Raw genomic sequence first — 17,883 nt, forward strand, 5'->3', positions numbered from 1 at the left:
AGTCAGTGTCTATTTGTTGGTGTGGCCGACTGAATCAGTTCTGCCCTTCAATGTTCTCAGTATCAACAAGTTACATACGTGAGAATGTCACATACACATAGAAGTTAGCACTGTCTATCCTAATTGCAGCCACTATGGACAATAAACAACAACATGTGGGGTAGTGTCTCGGAGCACTTAAACCCCCATCTGACTACCACCAGTGAGTTCCAACTCCAAGTGCCATCCCACAAAAGTGCTCAGCTAGCTGCGTAAAGCACTTTGAGATGTGCTCCTGATGTGAAAGGACCTCTGTGAAAGTAAATTGTATTTAGTGTGTAAGCACTCAGGCATCTAGAAGCAGAAGTAGATCATTCTTTACTTCCTAACATTAAACAGTCATCTCAAATTACTCACTGTGTGACACCCATAAATTATAGAATAAATTAAACCTGTCTAGTCAGGTTAAATTAAATTAAGGAAACATAGCTTCCAATTTAAGCACCAGCAGATTAGCACAAAGTTTGCAAATTGCAATTACATAATGGAATAAGATGGTATGAAAAGCACTGTAAGAGGTCATTGACTTTGTTATACGAATAAGTTTCAAAAACCTTGCCTCGGGTTTTGGGGGACAAATAAGCTAAGTATTAAATGCCATCAGTAACAAAAGGCAAGATATAAATGTACAGTCCTCCAAAATAGTAGCAAACCACCAGACTGCTTTCAAAGCAATTTTTTCAACTTTGTTTGGTATTTAGAGAGTAAGAGAGACAAAAAAAAATCTCTGAATAATGAATGTGCCTAGATTTCAGCCCGAGCAATGAAGCTTACTCAGCTCCTGTGACTTGTGGTATGGAAGTCCATTACAATCCCACAGCCAGTAAGTCAATTATATTTAATCAATTCCTTCCTCATTCCTTCAATCTTCCTTGTAGCTTTACTTCCTTACTGATTCTTTTGCCTTTTTATAGTAATCGCTCCTTTCTTCCTGCTGTCATCTTTTTTATGCCTACACAATTGTATTTTTCTTCCAAAAATCCTCTTTGACATTGAATAAAGGTTTTCTTTTTTCATCCGCTCTGCAAAACACTCTTCAGTGTATCTTCTTGGCAAGTTTCTATAAGTCTATCACAGCACACATCAGTGATGTGCCAGAGATGGTGGTGGGGTGAGGAGCCAAAGGGTGGGAGGGAAGAGATGGGGAGGGGGGGAGAGGGAGAGAGGCAGGTAGTGGGGTTGAGAGAGGGAGAGAGAGAAAGAGGAGGAGTGGCAGGTTGTATCTTATACATGCACCTTAAAAAATTCCTAGATGTTTCGAGAGAGAAAATAAATTCTTTAATTAGCCAAACAACAGAGATTAAGATCAAAGGCCAACATGCTCATAAGCTTTGCTGAGCACTGTAGACAGCAACACCATCCCTTTAGCTGTCTTAAGCAATTCAGAGACAGAATATCAAGTTCAATTGCTGCATTGACTTATTCCCCCCAAAATAAATATACCTTTCACTGTGCACAATTTCAGTTTTCCTGAATGGATTATTCATGCCAAGGAAAAAAATAAAGATGGTAATGCACACATGAATTATCATCACTAAGTGGTCCATTAGTGGATTTGACAAGATGACACCTTGCTGCATCTTGTCAAATACACCCTCGCAGCCAATTAGCGGTGAAGCCGGCAAAAGAAGTAGGGCACCTGTGGCGACAACGTAACCCATGATCTGTGTGTCTCTCCAGCAGAAAGCGAGCACTTAGCTTAAGATATTCAAAAATAAGAGACATTTTTACATAGCAAATTCATGTGTTCATCAAAGCAGAGAACGTCACTGCTGGAGAAGAAAAAGATATTGTTCAGCTGGAAAATAAAAGCCTAAATGGGGTAGAGGAGCAAAGGGATCTCGGGGTGCACATACACAATTCACTAAAGGTAGCAACGCAGGTTAATAAGGCCGTAAAAAAGGCAAACCAGCCATTGGGGTTCATTTCTAGAGGGATAGAAATGAAAAGCAGGGAAGTCATGGTAAACTGCTACAGAACCTTGGTTAGACCACACGTAGAATACTGTGTGCAGTTCTGGTCCCCACATTATAAAAGGGATGTAGAGGCACTGGAGAGGGTGCAAAGCACATTCATAAGGATGATCCAAGAACTGAGAGGTTATCAGGAAAGGCTGAACATACTTGGACTCTTTTCTCTTGAAAAGAAGAGGGTAAGGGGTGATATGATAGAGGTCTTTAAAATGATGAAAGGTTTTGATAGGGTAGACATAGGGAAGATTTTTCTACTTGTGGGGGAGACCAAAACCAGGGGCCATCAATATAAAATAGTCACAAATAGATTAAGTAGGGAAGTTAGAAGATCATTTCTTCACAGAGAGTAGTGGGAATGTGGAACATGTTACCACAAGGAGTTGTTGAGGCAAATAGCATAGATGTATTTAAGGGAAAGCTAGATAGGTACATGAGGGAGAAAGGAATAGAAGGTTATGCTCGAAGGCTTAATTGACGAAGGGCAGGAGGAGGCTCCTGTGGAGCATGAAACCCAGTTGGGCCGAATGGCCTGTTTCTGCTGTGTATATTATGTATTCTAATGTATCATAGAATCACAGATTGTTATAGCACAGAAACAGAACATACGGTCCAACAAGTCTGCGTTGTCGTTTTCCTAAACCAACATGTACCCTCCTAATCCTACTCTACTGCTTCCTCCCTACAACTTGCAGTATATCCTCCTGTTTAAGCATCTTCTATGAACTCTAATTCAATTATTGTTCATGACAGACATGTTCCATTCCAATCTCCGTCTGTGTAAAGGCAGAGACGTTTTTGTATTCAACTCTAGCATCAAGTACTCCCGAGTCAGATGGACCATGGGTCAAGTGCATCTCTCTACACCCTGTCTTTTAACTGGAGCCTCAGAATAATAATATAATCCTTTCATTTGATATGGCGCCTTATCACGTCTTCGAGACGTCTCAAAGCGCTTCACGCAATATACTGTAAAGTGAATTGACTGTATAGTCTGTGGGCGAAACGCGGCAGCCAATTGCGCACAGCGGCGTCCCACAAACAGTCGTGGATTGAACTGACCAATTTATTATTATTTTTTGGAAGAGGCAAAAACAACATAATATGCAAAAATATTAATAAATGATACTGCAGAGTATAGATAACGAATACAATTCTACTTGCGAAATTATTATCAGTATTCCTGAGAAATTTACCAGCAGAACCCATAGTTCTGTTATATACTGAGCTTCACTACTTTGACACCTGAGCAAAACACTGCAATCTGCCTTTGTTGCTGCAATAACTAGACATAATTAGTAATCAATGCAGTTGTTATGCTTTATTTAAACTAAAGATTTATTAGACTGTGAGGGAATCTATTGTATCTATTGTATCTTCACTTACAATCAATACATGGCACAGCCAATGTCCCAGCTTCATTGCCCAAGGGTATCACGGAGCCAATATTCTTCTGGTCACTGATCTTAATGGCAGTGTCGAGATGCCAAGGGCAGAATGTCAGGTTATTGAACTAACAGACGGTTAAGCCACCCTTACCGCTCTGAAACTGGTGTAAAAACCTTTACCGCAAACAGGCCAATTTAGCTTGTTAATTAATGCCTGGATAAAGACCAATGAATAGTTAATCCAATACCGCACAGCATTGAAGGCACATGCACGCCACATCTAACTTTCTGCTTTTTATTGGCATTTCTCGCTTCATAACCTCTCTTCCTCTCCTCCCCACCGCCCCACCATCACTTAACCCAACCCCCCAAAAAGCTGGTGGAGAGCAGCTCACTCTGCTCAAATGCATCGGCCCTCTACGGCCTTGCTCCTCCCTACCTCTGTGACCTGCTTACCCCATATTGACCTGTCCATTCGCTCCGCTCAACAGGCTGCGGCCTGCTCCACATCCCCCGCCCGGCCTGCCCCAACGTCGGCGGTCGGGCCTTCAACCTTTCTGCCCCCACCCTTTGGAATTTCTTCCCACCATTTCCTCCCTCCCTCCATTGCCTACTTCAAGGCACGTCTCTAGACCCTCCTCTTCCGCCGTGCCTTCAGACACCCTCCTACCCCTGTGCCCTCCTCCCTCCCTTACCTCAACCCCTTGCTCGGGACCAAATCCCTGACTGCACAGGGCCTTTTGGACGTCCTCCCGGAGTGAAAAGCGCTGTGTAAATGTAATTATGTATCGCATCGACTTACACAATTCATTGACAGAGAGCAACCAAGGAGGCCATGACTCAGATAACCTCCTCTTCCGAGATAAATTCATAGGAACAAGGAAAAACACAGTAGAGGGGAAATTAACCATCTACATCTATCAGACACAAGCTTCCCAAATCTATGTCTGGTAACAACATTGTATAATTACCTTCCCCTGGCTCTAACAAGCGCAGATAATTTTCAAAGGAGATATTGGTTTCCTGATATTCGTTTGATCAGTAACGGCAAGATATTCACACCGAGATTCTTGCCCTGGTTCACAGAATGTTACAAGTCGTTCATTTGCTGCAGATTGATGGTCTCAAACTGCTTCATGTCAAGCGGCCTCAGTTCAAGCAGAGGAGACATCAGCAGAAGCGTAAGTTGCTCCTGCTGTCTCTATCCATTAATGTCTTCTAATACAGCGACATTCATTTTGAGCAAAGTGTTGCAAACTTCAGAGTGCGTGACAAATTCTTGGCGTGAATATTTACCCACATACAAGGTGGCATTTAGCTGAGTGAATGCAATTGGCACTGTGAGGGTGGAGCGTGCATAAAGACCGCATCCACGACTCCAGCTCAGGGGCTATATCTACCGCCGCCCACCCTTGGGAGTGTCCAAGTTTCCTGCAAGGTGTCTGCGCTCAGCTTCACTGAGCTCTTATAGCAGAGCCGAATGCCATCCCTTTTGAGAGTTCCGCTCCTTCTGTTGTACTTTATCCCTTCACGCTTTACAATTCAGTAACAATCGGTGAGGCATTTCAAAGCATCACAGCTGGGCCTGAGCCTAAAATAACACAGGAAGCTGCAGCTTGGGCGAGCTTTAACTGTTCATTAAACTCTTGTGGGGTTAAAAAATTCCCTCCATCGAAAGTGGGAACTTTCCTGGCTCCTGGCAGCGGGGGAAAGCACCCAGCATCGTGAACGCAGTCTTCCCCAAGGGAATTCCCTGCATGTCACACTGATTTTCAATTCTCTGGCTCTGATCTGAAATCTCCTTGGACCCAAGTCAGTACAAGGGATTGATTCCCGACTGAAAACATTGGAAGCTGCCTTTTTTTTCACAATGGTCAAGCACCAGTAATACTCCTACTTTCAGCTGAAGTGCTTTTACAACCACATTTACTTAGTAAATGTACAAGCACTTGCAGGACTCATTTTGAAACCCAGGTTTTAATTTTTTTGGGGGGTTGGGGGTTGTTGCTGGGGGGGAAATCGACTTTCTGGGTGGCACAGCACGTTCAAAATGCTGGACCTTTCTCACAGCTTGTGGTTTTGAAATCCTAAAGGAGAGCGAACTTTCTTTAGTTAAATGCCAACAAAACTGCGGCTCTCCTCTTCTCACCTCATTCGCTGACCACATCCACTTGCACGGATGCTCACTCTGCTTCGTGAAACCAGTGTGGACCCTCAGTACCTTATCCAAATGTCCTTCTTCAAGTCCCAAATCTGGCTCTCACTTGCTCGGCTTTGACTCACCTCCGCAACTTTACCCGCTTCGCCACCACCTCTTTCCCGAGGCCGCCAAGAACCTCATACACTCCTTCATCCCCTTACACAACCTGCAGACCCTGCAGAAATTTGAGAAGCTCATGTGCTCTCATGTACCAGTTATGGGAGCACAGCAGCTTCATCCGGCCTCACTGGCTCCCCATTCACCAGCGGATCACATTCAAGATCCTCATCTCATTTCAAATTCCTCGCCCCCTCCTACATCTGTCACCTCATGCAATCTCACTGCCCCAATGTCCCGCCTGCTCCTACCACTCAGCAATCACTGCTTCACGTGTCACACTCGATCCACCCCACCATCAGCCATTCTGTCCTTGCTGCCTCCCTACCTGCCTTCAATGCTTTGCACTTTAAGACCTACCTTTACAACCATATTTTTAGGTGACCGGCTTCCCCCCCTCACCCATCCCACCATCACCGAGTCAGCCACTCCAACCAGGGTTCCCAGCTGGATAAGCACTTTAAGACATCCTCCCAATGTGAAAGGCTTGATATAAAAGTTATTGTTGTTTCAGAATGACTGTTGGGTGTTAACCCAATTCCAAACCCAAGGGAGCTTCAGTGAAAGGGGAAACCAGTGGGAAATGAATGCTAAGACCTCTTGAGCAAGTGCTAGCAACCAGTTGCAGAGTGGCACTGTCAGAAACAGCGTACCCTGTTACCAACTTAGCCATGTATTGGTGCACTGCATGGGGCTGGGACAGAGAAAGAGGAGAGCAACAGAAACACATTTAAGGAACCAAGGAAAAAGATTTTAAAATTAATGCAGTGTACCTCCTAGATCAATGCTAGTATTCTTTTTACACAGCCCTTGGAAACTAGGTGCATGCATATGATGGAAAGCAAAACCTCCCAGCAAGCTGGATTTGCTGGTGTAATTTTGCAGAAATAGCAGCACATTATAACGGCGATTGAACTCAATTCGACACCTCTGCTGCACTGCCTGCAGTATATAAGTATATAATCGACCAATGTGTTTTCGTGGCTATTACGATTGTAATTGTGTTTGCTTTATATTTGAAGCACAAATATCTATTGTAGATAGAAATACACGTATTATAGTAGAGCCAAGTACTTTTCCAATTCCCTTTTGCTGCCGTTCAATTTTTCTAAGAACTTTGGTTGTGGTGAATTATAAATTTGCAAAAAATATAGATATCTCCCTTGAGTCAAGCTTCTGCTCTGAGTATATTAAAATCATGTTGAATAAAAACAAATCCATCTCCCCTAAATTTCCACCCACAATTTGTTGCACATCTATCTCGTAACATTATGGTTTGTGCATAAAGAAAAATGTTTAGCTATGATATTAATAAGTGAGAAGTAGTGGCTGAGTCAAGACAGGTACTTAAGAAAACAACTAAGAGAATGGATACCATCCCTTGTGGTATAAGGGAATCAGACCAACAGCAGTGACACATTTACACTGTTAGAAGCTCGGTTGAGGAAGACCAACAGCATCTATAGGTTTTATTTGTGTGTTCAGACTAATAGTAAACTATGAGGTTTCAGAAGGTTAGACTTCAGCAGTACCCCAAAGCACGGTCTGGGCTCCCCAGATCTTGGCTCTTTCCAACCTCCGCCTAATACTCACCCGCATTATAATAATAATAATTCTGGCATTTGATAATTCAGCTCTGACAATTCAATGTGATCCCAATACTTCAGTGTAGTGTCATTCCTTGGGATTTGTATAACCTGAAACAAGCAGAGTCTACAAGATGACAAGTGACGTTCTTGATGGCATGCAATGATCAACTAGAGAGATCCCCAGAGTTGGGCTTTACCTTGGCGATGAGATCTTTCGTTTCGGCTCCCTTGGAGATGGAAGGGCCGATGAGCTGCTGTAACTCCGCTGGAAACCTGAGAACCAGGAACAATTACTGCAAGATCGTGAGGAGACTGACATCGGCAATTTTTCTTATTGTAATAAACCTGTTTTGCCAGCGTAAACCCTCATTGATTTAAAATACTTTGATTTCAGTGTGAATGCAGTACAAATCTAGTCAAAAAGAATGTATGCAATGCTGACAAGGTACACAAATGCTCATTATACGTTAATTTAGTCAATGACATAGTCAGCAATGGGAAAACAGTTCTTAACGGTATAACATTCATGTCTTGCCACATTTACTTTTTTGTTATATAGGTGGATTCACACCACTGCATTCAGTTTCTGTAAATAGAGGACTCAACTATGGAGCTCGAGAAAAGACACATTGAAATCAGTTTGTCATTTGGCACTGAAATAATGACAAAAATAACGCTATTTGATATTGTGCCTTATCATATCAAAATTTTTCACAGCCCTTCACACAATGAGTTGCTTTGAAGTGTAATGGTTGTTGCTAAGCGAGCAGACATGGCAACTAATCTGCACCAGCCACGTCCCACATTCAGTAACGAAATGAATGACCAGTTAATGTGCTTTCTTCTGTTGCTACTGTTCCATCCAATTCACCACATAAATTCAAATCATACCCTCATTTCTGCTGTCCTGTTGTGCTTTTATTTGTTTCTTATATAGGTTTTGTCGTGGGACTGATATTATGAATGTCCCCACTCAGTACAGCCAATTGTTTTCTCTCTTTTCTCATCACGGTGTAAACAGATTGTTAACTCTATATGCACACATTTATATATTTTAAAAACATTGCATTAACATTGCATGAGGTTTTGTGTTTTGCCTTCGGGACTGTGGCTTGCAATACAATTTACGCCTCTACTGTTGCCTTGATGGTCTGAATGTGCATAATCTACTTTGCTATTTATCTGCAAAATAACATTAAAAAAACAAAAAAGGGAGATTGAAAAATTCAATGAACTAAATTAGGTTGGACTCCAGGGGAAGCTGATAGGAGTTTGCGTCATGCACTGTATCCCATAAAGACTCAGTGGCACAATCTGTTGAAAAAAACTGTCTTAGAACAAAATGAACTTTACAAGCCAATAACCTGCCCAAGTCTGCTCAGACTATCTATCTGCTGCTTGCGTACTGACTTCTGTTCATGGTGCTGTTTTGTTCTGCTCTGACTGTGAACTAAACTGATTTCAACAGAACCCGTTGATTTTGTCACAGTTTTTCTATACAATGTTTGACTTCTTTCGGGAAATGTCCAATTTATTCCATTTGTACTAATTCTGTTTAACAGCACAAACTGATCATGGAGGAACAGTGAAATATTACAGTTTGATTACAAGAGCATCAGGAAGTCATGGAATGAAAAGCACATAATTGGAATGAAAAGGACATAATGAGAAGGTTACTTCAACTGAAATGATTCCATCCTCACATCTGCACTATTCAATCCTTCGATTAAACATTTTCTCCTCCCTCGTCCTAAGAGCAAAAACACTACTCCGTCCTCAAAGATATGTATCCAACTCATTATCAGGATATAATTAACTAGGCCTAAGTTAGCGTACTTCGGAGTCAGTTTTCTATGTTGTTCACACTATTCAAACCTCTGTAGCTAACACATAGAGATTTCCATTCCCTGGTCAGGTCTTTATCTGTATTGTCTGGGGTCTTCTTGTATCTGGCTCCATCTCCATCAAAGGCCCTGGTTGCTCGCTGACGCTTGCTCTCAGTGTTCAGAATGACCTCTTCAGTTGTCATTCAGCCCTCACATCCGCCCCATGGCTAAACCAGTTGTTTCCTATCTCTGTAACATTGCCTGTTTATGCCCCTACCTTAATACCATTAAAAAATACCCCAAATTAGATCCTCAAACTTCGCCTCCAATTGCTTTTTGGGTGAGATCAGTTGAGTGTTTTGACACACACAGAAACTTATCAACTGTTTCAGAGTATTCAAACCAGACAAAGTTCTACAAAGATGTGCCACTTTCATTTGGAAATTTCTCTGTGTCTAGAATGGAATGGACACGGTCTCCCTCAGGTTGGGACACAACCTATTTATCTAATTCTAGAGTATTAGGCACAGGTTGGCAAGAGGCATGGCTTGAGCTACTGTACTACCGAGTCCACCACAAAGGCATGACTTGATTACACTAATCCGTTGCCAAGGCCGTCACCTGGAGCCAAATGAACCCCAAAGAAATCCTGCTTACTCCCTTTCCCCTGGAATGACCAATTAGTAACTATCCTCAAAGCGGTGATGTTTCTGAGTGTAAATAACATACCCACATCCTCTTTGTTTAAGCTTACACGCAAAAAATTCTAAGACGGGTGAGATAGCGCTGAGCTGGAAGCATCCAGGGAATGAACACAAGTCAGGAGAGGAGCAGAGAAAATGGTAGAAAACAGTAGCAGAAAAACCATACGAAACAAACAGAACTATGATCCAATTCAAGTTCAGCCATGATAAAGTAAGCTGCATGAGTTAACATAAATTTCAGGTTAAATTTAACTTGATTTTCACCAGAGCCATCTTTATTAATTCTACTTCAGCTTGATGAAAAATGGCATTTAACGACAAAAACTGCAAGGTATTCTTATCAGAATTCTACTATTTGTCTATGTATTCCCACATTAAGAATACCTAATGTTCTCTTGCAGTATAATAAATCAATGTCAATTTGGGCCCAGTCCCCAAACCTGGAATAAATAGAAACACTAGCTCTGGTTACTAACCCTGGCTTGCGAAAAGAATATCGATACTGAGTGTTGTGGTTTTTTTTACCGAGATGTGTTAAAGCATGACGGGATTTGAAATAATACACGGAAACATCATTGTGGGTAAAACAAACAATCAAGCTTTGTTAAGAACAAAATAGAAGCAGTAAACAATCAGACATTCAAAACCAGGAAGCTAAATGTGCCCCCAGCAGTGCTCAAAATCCAGGAAATCCGACTACAAAATATCTTGTTAATAAAAGCTGGCTGTAATCCTCGATCCCATGACTGAGGTACCATCTGTCTGTTCTTCAGGTCGAAGTTAAAGATTCCATGACATGCCTGGAAAGGAGCAGGGAGTTTTTCCCGTTGCTGTGTCTGAGAGTACTGCAGACTAATTGGTCACTCACCCACAAAATATACAGTCAATTCACGTTACAGTATATTCCGTGAAGCGCTCTGAGATGTCTCTAAGACATGATAAGGTGCTATATCAAATGCAATGAGTATGATTATTATTCACTTCATGGTTTGTGAGGCCTTGCTCGGAACAAATTGGTTTCCTACAGAAAGTGACTACAGTCAATGGTACTTAATTGTGAAAAGCTTTGAGACCGTTCGGGATGATAAGGCACTATGAAAATACGAGCTCTTTCTTGCACGATCTTGTAAAGTAGTAAAGCATTTCCCCTTTACTTTCAGGTGATGGTAAGGCAGGGGGATACTTTGGGGGACAAGTGGAAGGTGGCAATGAAAAACGGAAAGTGAGAAGTGTTGGTAATGGAAGACATCAGTTCAAAAAAAAATTCAGAACAGAAAATCTCACAAATGGTAACAATCAGGAGACTGTATATATTAGATATAAAACTACTGGAATGATTTCAAGCTTGTCACACACTCTTGTGGCTCAGATAATATTTATGAACCTCTCAAGCTTTACTCTCCCATTTTAGAAGTTCATTCATTTCTCTTGCCCATATGTAGCACCCGCGCCTGTGTGTGGTGCCCTTGCCTGAGATACATGAGGACACCCATCACCATGATCAACAGTATCCAAACCAGGCTGAGAATTTCACGTATGTGTGCCACCTAAAATGGAAATGTCCTTGCATCTAGAATCGAGTGTGTACTCTCCCTCCCTGGAGTGCTCTGCTTGCTTAATTCCAGAAAGTATTAGGGGCAGGTTGTCAAGAACCAAAGTTCAGGGACACCACGGTGTGCTTTAGGGACTAGTGGAGATTAATCAGCTAAAACCGAGACTACCATAGAGGGCTGACTCAATCCCACATTCCATTGTGTGTCAGCTTGGCTCAGTTGGTGCCTCTGAGTCAGAAGACTGTGGATTCAATGTTGGGTTTGAGCCCTACATTGGGACTAGGAACTCATACAGTCTCGCTGACACTCCAATGCATTGCTGTTGGCGTGTGTCATTCTTTGAATGAGATGTTAAACCGAGCTCCAATCTGCCTGTTCAGGTGGACATTAAAGATCCCATGGTGCTATTCAAAAAGATTTTTTTCCTGGTGTCTTGGCCAACAATCCCCCAATAAAATTGGTCATTTGACCAGATTAAACCCATGGTCTTAAATAATAATAGTTGCATTTGACATAGCGTCTTATCACGTCGTTGAGACGTCTCAAAGAATTTCACAGAATATATTGTGAAGTGAATTGACTGTATATTTTGTGGGCGAAATGCAGCAGCCAATTGCAAACAGCAGTGTCCCACAAACAGTCGCAGATTGATTGACCAAATTCATTATTATTATTATTATTTTTGGAGGGATTATTACCCCCAGAAAGTGATCCACCAATGGACTAATAACCAAGTTCCTACTAATTGCTAGGTAAACATAGGCATGTGGAGCAAGAAAACTTGTCTAAGGTTTCCCCCCGCCCGGAATTGAACCCGGGTCCTCTCGCTTACAAGGGGACTGTGCTAACCACTAATCTGAGAGACTCCAAAGACTTCAATTTTATTCAAAATGTGATTCACTCTTAGGTTTTCTCCCTTGCTCCTTCCCTTTGGAAAAGCTGTGCAAAAGCTCTTGGTTTAAATGACAATAAAAAATAAAAGGGATCCATCTCACATTGATGTCCACTGTCAGTAGAGAGTAGTATTGTTTGGGTTCAGAAATTCCTTCAGTTAAATGACAGTTGAGATTGTCAGATGGAACATCTCATATATTTTTCATTAACCTTAGTCCCGAATTTCTTCCATTTATTTTTTATGTTGGAACAATTACATTTTCTATTTTAATTATTTTACTTTGGTTTTTTCACTTTTAAAACGAGTTGGATTACAAGTGAGTGACAGGAGCAATGTAAAACCTAGATGGGCCATGTCACTCACAATTCTAAACATCTGCAGTGATCAGACTACCCTGGAGGCCACATTCACTCTATAATGAACACCGAGATACTGTGACTTACCTAGAAATGAATGATTCAATTTACCGGAAGGAATATCGGACAGAGAATCCAACGTCTTGGTCAGCCTATAAAAAAGACAACCACAGAGTTTAGATACAAGAAAAGGCATAAAGATAAAGCCCCACATACATTCTGCTGACATTTTAAACACTCAATAAAAGTGACCAAATGCCTGGTAAGGCACAATCGATGATATCATCCCAGATTGTCCATATGGAAGAAAAAAATCCAACAACTAGCATTTATGTAACACGCAGGATAGCATCTTGCACAGTGGCAGGCTTAGAGCAAGGGTAAAGAGTGAGGTGACCACTGGCGAGGTCAAGGACGTAAGTCTTAAAAGGGGATTTAAAGGTAAAGACGGGATGAGGCAGAGCGATTGAGGCTGGGAGCTCCAGAGGTCAGCGGTTAGTGGCTTTAAGAAATAACTTACTCTTATGATGCCTTTTCACGTCAAATGTCTCAAGAGTTTTTTTAAACAACAAATAATATCAAGTGTAGTAATATCAAGTAAGTAAAGGCAACAGCCATTTCTCATGAGGTGAATGAGCAATTTACATGGATTGTAGAAAACAATAATAAATTGGTCACTTCAATCCACGACTGTTTGTGGGACGCCGCTGGGCACAATTGGCTGCCAAGTTTCGCCCACAAAATATACGGTCAATTCAATTTACAGTGTATTGTGTGAAGCACTTTGAGACGTCTCGAAGATGTGCTAAGGCGCTACATCAGACTGAAGGATTATTATTATTATCATTCAATTCACGGCTGTTTGTGGTTGTGTACAAAGTGGTTGCCACATTCTCCTGCAAATTCATAGTGACTACACTTGACAGTAATTACTTGGGATGCTTGTTGAGCCTGTGACATTATGTGTGTTACAGCAAATGCAAGGATTATTACTTGTGTTTGTGGTTACAGTGAGAAGAGGAGGTTCCACAGCACAGGAGTGACACTGGCACTAACTGTGGAAATCTCTGCGCCAATATTACCTGCCTCTGAATCCAGAATTAATTTGGATGATGGAGAGGGGGTGTGGGGAAGGGAGGGAATGAGAGAGGTTAACGTCAAGTGTAGAAAGCTAGAGAGGGAAAGAAATTACATCAGCAACATTTTTAATAAATAAAAACACTGAGTAGATTAATCTGTGCTCATTGTTCCCCATCATACACAGTAACCCACTGATACAGGGCTGACAAACTCAATCTATCCTTGATTACATCTTTGCAACAAAATACTTGTCGATTTGCCTGCTAATATACTAATGACTAAAATAAATTTCATCACGTTTGACATGTCGGTGTTCTTTCTGAAATAGAATCTGAACAACCGGATTAAATCCATGTAGTGTGATGTTCTATGTGCTCACTGACAAGACAATTACTTGAGTAATATGTTATTCATTAAGTGGGTTTAGATTTGTATTCCACAGAGCTGCTTGAATACCTTTGTAGCTAAATGCACCATGAATGTTCCTCCAGTTGCCTAGTGGATGGAGGCACGAGAGGATCCAGACAAGAAGATTTAAAGTTCAACCCTTTAGCTGAAGGAGCTGAGCTCGGAGCTGAGGCAGCAGTTGGAGTTTGACAATAAGCCTTGGGTCCTCTGGCTTCAGCTGAAGAAAATAGGTCAGGGTTTCCGATCTTGATCACTATCTACATGTCCCTGTTGGGAAGATGTGTTTGTGTGTACCGATTACGCGAGGACAGGCTGTGATCCTGCCACCACTCACTGTCAAAGCTAACCCACAAGCAAGGGCCATTTCTTTGAGGCAGCAAAGGGCATGTTCCGCCTGTGAAACCATAGCCCAGGAGATGGAAAGAGCAGTTAAAAGCTTTGAAAGAAGGAGGACACGAGAGAATTAGTGTCACCGGGTACTGCTAAGGCAGAGAGAGAGACAGAAAGACCATTTACTTGATTTTTGTCTGCGCAGTTAGTGGATCTCTGCAAGGACAGGGGTAAGTTGGGCCACTACATTTGGGCTCAATTTCCCCAGGATAGTGAAGATTTAAAACTATCTCCAGGGTTCTGATATCTGCTAGAAAACTGTGGTGAACACAGGAACAGATGTAATAGTGATTTTTAGATTATTTTATCAGATAAATAAATTCAGCATCGACAGTTTGGTGCAAACTGATGCTTTCATACATGCTGTCACATTGATCAACATTGGTATCGATGTTCAAATCTCTGGAGTAGGTTTTGATGCTGCTGTATATGCACAGAATCTACAAACTGAATACAAGTCTGATGGAAAGAATCCAGTGCATTTAACAACAAAACAACAATAGCAATTATGGTTGCCAGGAAGATTGAAGCCAAAAGCAATGCTATCTCACACATGGAAAGCTCCCAGTTCAGCCTTTTTAAACAGAACCTGCAATGCACACAGTACAGAATGAACCCCTCGGTTTCTATTACAACACTGAACCAATGTTTGTTTTAAAACATTGCAGTGGCTTCCGACAGCTCCCAATACTGCTGCCTAATGGTTCTGCATCCTTTAATTTCAAGCTCCGTGTATCATAAGCAGCCGCTGGACAGGTGGAATGCAATGAGACTGTCATGCTTGGTTTGTTCCAAATGCATCTCCAATGGAGATAGATGGATGCATATCAGATTCTTCCTGAGCATTTTCAAAGGGGCAGCTTCAATTTGATGTGGTCCAAAGAATATGGTTAGTTTTAGTTTGAGCTTGAGATGTAGTTCAACAAAAAAAATCTAATTCAATCTCCGGATTTTCACATTCTAGTTGTACCTCTGCATCGCTGCTGCATCTAAGCAATTATACGAAGCTTCAAGAAGAGTCTCGAAAACCACCCCGAAAGGCAGCTTCGGGGTTCTACTGCCAAGATTCAGCTTTAAAGGAGGTTTTGATGCCAGAGAGCTCTTCTGATTATTTGGGAAATGCGAGTATTCCTTCTGATCACTGAGATCTCACAGTGTAGTTTCTATCTTACCACAGTGTTTTGATTTGAATTGATAGCAGCACTTGAGAGGTTACTCATATTTGTGTAGGGAAATTTTTTTTTATTTGTCGTTATGAACAGCTCACATCAGGCTGTATAAATGGTTAATTTTGGTCAATGTATCAAATGGCAAAGGCTTGTGCATAACTGAACCAAAGAAACATTGTCCTGTTAGCCTGGCAGGTCAGATTGACACTAACCAGACACGAACCAGTTCATTCAAATCAATTTGTAAAAGGTGCCCAAAACAATTGACCATAATAGCAACGACATAGCATGTGGGATTAATTACCAATTGGTACAAGTAGACTGAACAGAAGTTTCTAACAGAGATACTTGAGCAGGGAGAGTAAAATATTTCCAAATTCTGTGTCTGTAGAGTCACTCATCCCAAAGATAAATGGCTCAGAAAAATCAAGAAGAAAATTCATCAAAGAGGGTAGCACCTGATTGGATTTTCACTCTCACCATTTCAGACCACTTCGACCACAAAGAAAGGACCCCGATTCCTAATGTGGCCCAGTCCAACAGGTATAAGAATGGGAAGTTCTGTTCAGAAAAGCAGATTCAAAATATTCGGAAGAGATTCAAAGGGAGATTTGACAAGACCCAAGAGTTAGAGAGTCAAAGCTGTTTTGAGAGGATTATGTCCAGAGAAATGTAGACAAGTATACTTCTACTGTGATTCCGCTAGGCGAAGAAAGTTAATTATAAAGAAAAATCTAAAGACATTAGCAAAACCTACGTTACTTGTCAACTGATAAAGAACAGTGACAGGTCGGGAAGACCCAAGATAGTAGAAGACACCACAAGTCAGTCAAAGTGAGAGATGGCAAAAGGATCCTGCCAACTAACCTGAGAGGCACCCAGGCGACAACTTGGTGGTCAAAACCCAAGAAAGCTAAATTAATGATAATAAAAAGTCTGCATTGTTTTCAAGCCTTCGTAACCCTGGTGTAAAACACTACCTCTCCAAATGAAACTTTTGGCTTCGCTGATTTAAGTTAGATCTTGCCTTTATGCTGTGTTATATGTTTAACACTTACAATGTGCATCTTGGAATGTCCTCCTGACGTGAAAGACGCAAAACAAATATAATGTTGTATTGTATTGAAATTTAAACATAGCTTTTAGTGAATAAAATAACTTATAAAACGCATTCTATTTTGTGCTGTCAATGTTTTATCTTGGTCAATCAAGGATTAAGTCATATTGGGAGCTGTAAACTGTTGTGAGATTCTAAGAGATCTTTGTTGTGATCAGAAAGACGCTGTATGTTTCTCCACAGAACAGTGGCCTAAAGGGGCAGGGTTTCGAATTGACAACAGGAGAACTTATTGCCAGGACGTTTTTGTCAAAATTCCCCAATTGATTGCCAAAACATTAAAAATGTGGAGTAGAAAAATGATTTAATATGGTTTTGAGCCACATTCGGAATCACTACACTGATATCAACTTTTGGATATTTGAAGGATCTGCATAAGCCATTTCATACCATTCTGAGAATTCTTCATCCTATAAAATCCACTGAGGCGGTGGTTGTATTAAATATACATCCACCACTTTATGTGCTTATACTCTGACAATTGTTGGGATATGTTGAATTAATTTTCTTATACTTGGGTGATTTTTTGGGGGTCATCCATCCAGTGTGTCAGACCCATGCGGAAATCCATCACCATCCTTAAGAGCGTCCAAACCCAACTGAGAGTTCCATCTATGCTTTTAACTACATATTGAGTGATTGAGTGATAAAGGTGAAAATAAAAATAGAAATAGTTAAAACAGTATTTTAAAAAACGAGCAGTATTGTAGTGAGGAAACTAAACATAAGGCCATTTTACAGCTTTATCCCGGAATATTAATTTAGTGTCTCGCTGGAGGAAAGTGAGGCCCTTAGCCTATAGTGTTCTTAGGCTTAAGACTATAAGCTGATTATCTGCAGATCTGTTTGGAGAAAGTGGAAAGTCAGCCTGCGAACTAAGGCAGAATTGAATATTTCTTTTTCAAAATTTAGCACAACCGTAAATTGTAAGACAATGGGTGATTTTAAACCTAAAAACATATTACATTTCAGGAACCTGATTCATAGCTTTATTGAAAAGGGTTTTAAAGAAATTCTTCTGCAGACTTTTTTTGATTTCTTCCATAAAGATAAAATAAATTATTCATACCAGTCTTAGAAGC

At 41.1% G+C, this 17,883-nt stretch overlaps 1 protein-coding gene across 5 annotated transcripts in view; it reads right to left on the reverse strand.

Annotated features, from left to right (window-relative positions):
- The window catches only part of clip3 (CAP-GLY domain containing linker protein 3), a 140,308-nt gene that overhangs the window by 8,280 nt on the left and 114,145 nt on the right, over positions 1 to 17,883 (reverse strand). For 4 of the 5 annotated variants that reach the window (XM_042332804.1, XM_042332803.1, XM_007896823.2 and 1 more), the window contains 2 exons: positions 12,725 to 12,789; positions 7,501 to 7,576 (listed from right to left, as the gene is read on the reverse strand). In XM_042332804.1, coding sequence (XP_042188738.1) covers positions 7,501 to 7,576; positions 12,725 to 12,789 — 141 coding nt within the window. Of the gene's footprint in view, positions 1 to 7,500; positions 7,577 to 10,415; positions 10,634 to 12,724; positions 12,790 to 17,883 lie in introns of those variants that run through there. The other variant, XM_042332805.1, reaches the window with a different exon arrangement.

The sequence above is a fragment of the Callorhinchus milii genome, unplaced genomic scaffold (genome assembly GCF_018977255.1).
Source record: "Callorhinchus milii isolate IMCB2004 unplaced genomic scaffold, IMCB_Cmil_1.0 Scaffold3, whole genome shotgun sequence".
NCBI lineage: Eukaryota > Metazoa > Chordata > Chondrichthyes > Chimaeriformes > Callorhinchidae > Callorhinchus > Callorhinchus milii.